This window comes from Nerophis lumbriciformis, linkage group LG04 (genome assembly GCF_033978685.3).
Source record: "Nerophis lumbriciformis linkage group LG04, RoL_Nlum_v2.1, whole genome shotgun sequence".
Taxonomy (NCBI): Eukaryota; Metazoa; Chordata; class Actinopteri; order Syngnathiformes; family Syngnathidae; genus Nerophis; species Nerophis lumbriciformis.
Window position 1 is genome coordinate 20892653 of NC_084551.2, and position 3551 is coordinate 20896203.

The 3551-nt window shown below is 40.3% G+C and overlaps 1 protein-coding gene across 2 annotated transcripts; it reads right to left on the reverse strand.

Annotated features, from left to right (window-relative positions):
- Positions 1 to 942: 942 nt before the first annotated feature.
- LOC133592383 (zymogen granule membrane protein 16-like) lies at positions 943 to 3287 on the reverse strand. 2 transcript variants are annotated; one of them, XM_061944960.1, is made up of 6 exons: positions 3207 to 3287; positions 2988 to 3066; positions 2766 to 2892; positions 2550 to 2649; positions 2315 to 2407; positions 943 to 2230 (listed from the first exon to the last, which is right to left on the reverse strand). In XM_061944960.1, the coding sequence occupies exons 2-6, from the start codon at positions 3040 to 3042 to the stop codon at positions 2078 to 2080; spliced, it is 528 nt and encodes a 175-aa protein (XP_061800944.1). In that variant the 5' UTR covers positions 3043 to 3066; positions 3207 to 3287; the 3' UTR covers positions 943 to 2077. The 2 variants fall into 2 exon arrangements, with proteins under 2 accessions (XP_061800944.1, XP_061800953.1); XM_061944969.1 differs by having other exon boundaries at positions 3181 to 3215.
- Between the last annotated feature and the right edge of the window lie 264 nt (positions 3288 to 3551).

The window sequence follows — 3551 nt, forward strand, 5'->3', positions numbered from 1 at the left end:
CCTAGCCCCCCCCTCAAGGAGCGGATACCAGACGCGCTCCCTGCGGTCTGGCATCTTCTTTAGGGGTGGGTGTAGGGGGGTAGACTCCTCCCCACTAAATTGTCCAAAATGTCTATTCCCTACCCCCACTTTAGACTGTGTCTGAAAAAATCTAAATTTAGAGACAATTTTCTCAAAAGGATTTTTCTTTGAAACAAAGTCCATAGTGGGCGGCTGACAGAGGGTGTAAATAGACTAAAAAAAAAAATCTTGATTTCTGACGTCATCACCAGTGGGCGGGATGACGTCATCAGCACGGGTCTTCTGTGGCGGGAAGGAAGAATGGGCTGGTTGTGGAATCGTGTTGTCCGGATGAAGATTTTGGGGAAACAACGCGTTATGCTGGCGAGAAAAAGCCTTTCTGGCTGGCTTCCATTTTTGCCAGTGCGTCTCCATCACCTCCTCGTGGCCGGTCTGCGGAAGAACGTATGCTGCCTGCATTCTGTCAAGTGGGGGTCGCAGCTTGCTGCGGGGTTGTTCTTCCAACGCAAGAACGGCTCCGGACGACAGCGTAAAGGTAGGAAGTGATTTATTTCTCATAAAACACTCACTACCACAAAACACAAAAATACAACCAAAAAAGGCAAGTGTGCCTAAAACATAAAAAGCTGCTAATTAACAAAAACTAGGACATGGACATGGAAACTTACTTTGTCAAAACGAGACCTGAACCGGAGTGACATAACGACAATGCAGGCAGGACGAGTGATGAACAAGGTATGCTTAAATAACAGTGACATGATTGGTGACAGGTGTGTGTGAGTCAAAACGTGAAACAGGTGCGTGACGTGACAGGTGAAAACTAATGGTTGCTATGGTGACCAGACAAGGGAGTGAAAAGACAGAAACTAAACAAAACATGACTTAAAACAAAACATGATAATACAGACATGACACTAAATTGGCTACGGGTCTAAATACGTCCTCAGCCTTCTTCTATCCAGGTGAGATGCAATGTAAGATTTATGATCTACAATAAACCTTTAGAGCAGGGAGGCGATAATTAATTAATCATAATCCTCACTCTTTAGGTAAAAAAAAAATAATTGTGGGAGAAAACAAGCGCCTTCTCAAGTCTTTCTTGCGATGTCTTCAGGCCTATATTGATTTTCAAGTTTGCCAAGTTCTCAGCTTATGATCACAACCTTCTACTGTACAATTGAGAGGCATGATTTATAATTTTGCACACACTTTTAAAAACCCAGAGTTGACACAGCAGCTCGCCGGCTCAGTATGTCAATAGCTGCAGAAGTTAGTTACCGCTTTGTGATCAAGGTGCTGCTAAAAGTAGTTTATCTCTGTTGTCTTTTATTATAACAATGTTGCGGATACATGGTTAATACGCAGGTCATGACATGTAAGTGGAGTATTTTTGCTGGTGTTTCTGTTTTTTTTTAAAGGGCTTTATACACAGTGTGTGTACAGTGCATCTTAATTCGTCATCACCAACTGTCAGATTAAATTCTTCCTTTTGTTAACTTTTTCCATTGTTTTGCATATCTACCTCAGCTACCGTGACTGAAAAGACAACAAAGCAGAGCAGTGGTCTGATGTCTTTTTTTGCTCCCTTTTCGAATAATTTTTTCTGTTACTGTAAGAGGTCAATGCTTATTCCAGTTAAACCTGTATAACCATGCGACATATGAGCGTAGACACCATCAACAAAGCTTTTGAAGTGCAGGAAACCAGTATAAAATCAAATGATAAGCTAATTAAATTGCTCAAACATACAGTGTATTTACCCTTAAATAAATAATTTTTGTTGTTGATAAAAATGCAGTGTGAAAGAGGTTAATAATGATAAGACAAAATGTATAGTAATATACGGTAAATAAAACATGACCAACAACATTACCAAAAATTATAAATCTAACACTTCTTCGGTTGATCTTGACAATCATGGGGAATCATTTAATGATTTGTTCCAGTGTATACATTTTGTATCAAATATCCATTGTAATATGTTCATTGAAGAGTAAGTAAATATTTTGGAAGCTTCTGTAATCCATCAAGACTAAACTATGAAGCTGGCATGCCTTTAGCCCGCGTAAGTGCTATTTGGGTTCACCACTCTGTTTGGGTCGATCAATCCCCAATGAGCTCCCAGTCCAGTGATCCCAGCCCCGTTGTAACGGCCACTCAGGATTCGGAGCTCGGCATCCGGGTAAGTGGGGTAAAAGTTAAAGGAGGTCTGTAACGCATCATCACAAGTTGATACATGGTTATGTGGATGAATAAGTAACAGTGTCAAACAAAGTACGGAAATGATCATCACCTGTGTAGGCTGGCCACTGATCAAACTGCGGCCTGTGCTGGTCACAAATATCAGCTGATAGATGTAGTTGGAGGTGAAGTATTTACCAGACACCTGAAACATTAAATGCAATGTGCAGACTTTCCAGAATATTCAGGTAGAAGACATTTTCATTCTAGTTTGACCATACTTACTACTACTATGATTTTTTAATGTGAAGAAGAAACACTTCCCTTTGATAAAGTGAGTGTCAAACCTGAACAATTTTTTCTCCTGGGTGCAGTATCATTTCCAGTGGTTGGCCAACTGCTCGGCCAACTTGATTCGTCCAAATATAGTCATAGCGCAATTGAAGTCTGCATAAAATCACAACAAAATACAAACTATTTAGGGATGGTGAATATATTACCATACAGAACAATGTAGTTCGGAACTGTAATATTAAAAATCCCTTGGAGAAGGAGATACTGACCCAACGATGTAAGCGGAATTTAGCTCCCAAACCCGAACTGCTGTGATTCTACCGATTCCTTGTGTCGCAAATGACGTTCCACTACCACTTCCAACCGTTGGGGAGAAAGAGTAATGGTCCTGGAAAGCTGCAGCGTCAAACAATAGCACAGTTAAAGAACTGCTGCTCCCTGTCATAAATGCTGAACATTTGGTGACATTCTGCAGTAAAAGGGTCTCTCACGTAATTCTGCCAGGCAAGTTGTACAGAGCATGCACAGGAACAGGTACACAATCATTGCGGCGGTTGTAAATAGTCAGCTCTAAAACCAATCATTGAAAATAACCTTAGTGAATCAGAGTATAATAAACATCCCCAAAAAATATCAAGTAGCTTTTGAGTAACAGTATGATACAATACACAAACACTTACATACTTGTATATATAATGCATCAAGCTCACCTCTGACTTGTTGTGTGAAGAAAAGATCAACTTGTGTAAGCAAAATGAGGCGACAATGTCCCTTATGAAGCCCGGAACTCCCTCCCTCATGTCGCTCAAACAGACACAGTCGCACACTTTTAACCCTAACATTCCATATTGGCTGCCACTGACAGCTGAATGATGGTCTTGGTTATGCTTATGATTCATTTGTGTTTATCAAGTTACATTAAGGGATATTTTCACAACTCAATAAGTCAAAAAAGGGAAGGAAAAAGTTGAGATTTACCTACCCTTATTATATACTCTGTATTATCTTCACAGATGCATCACAACATTTGCGTTTTTCTTCAACGACAACACCAG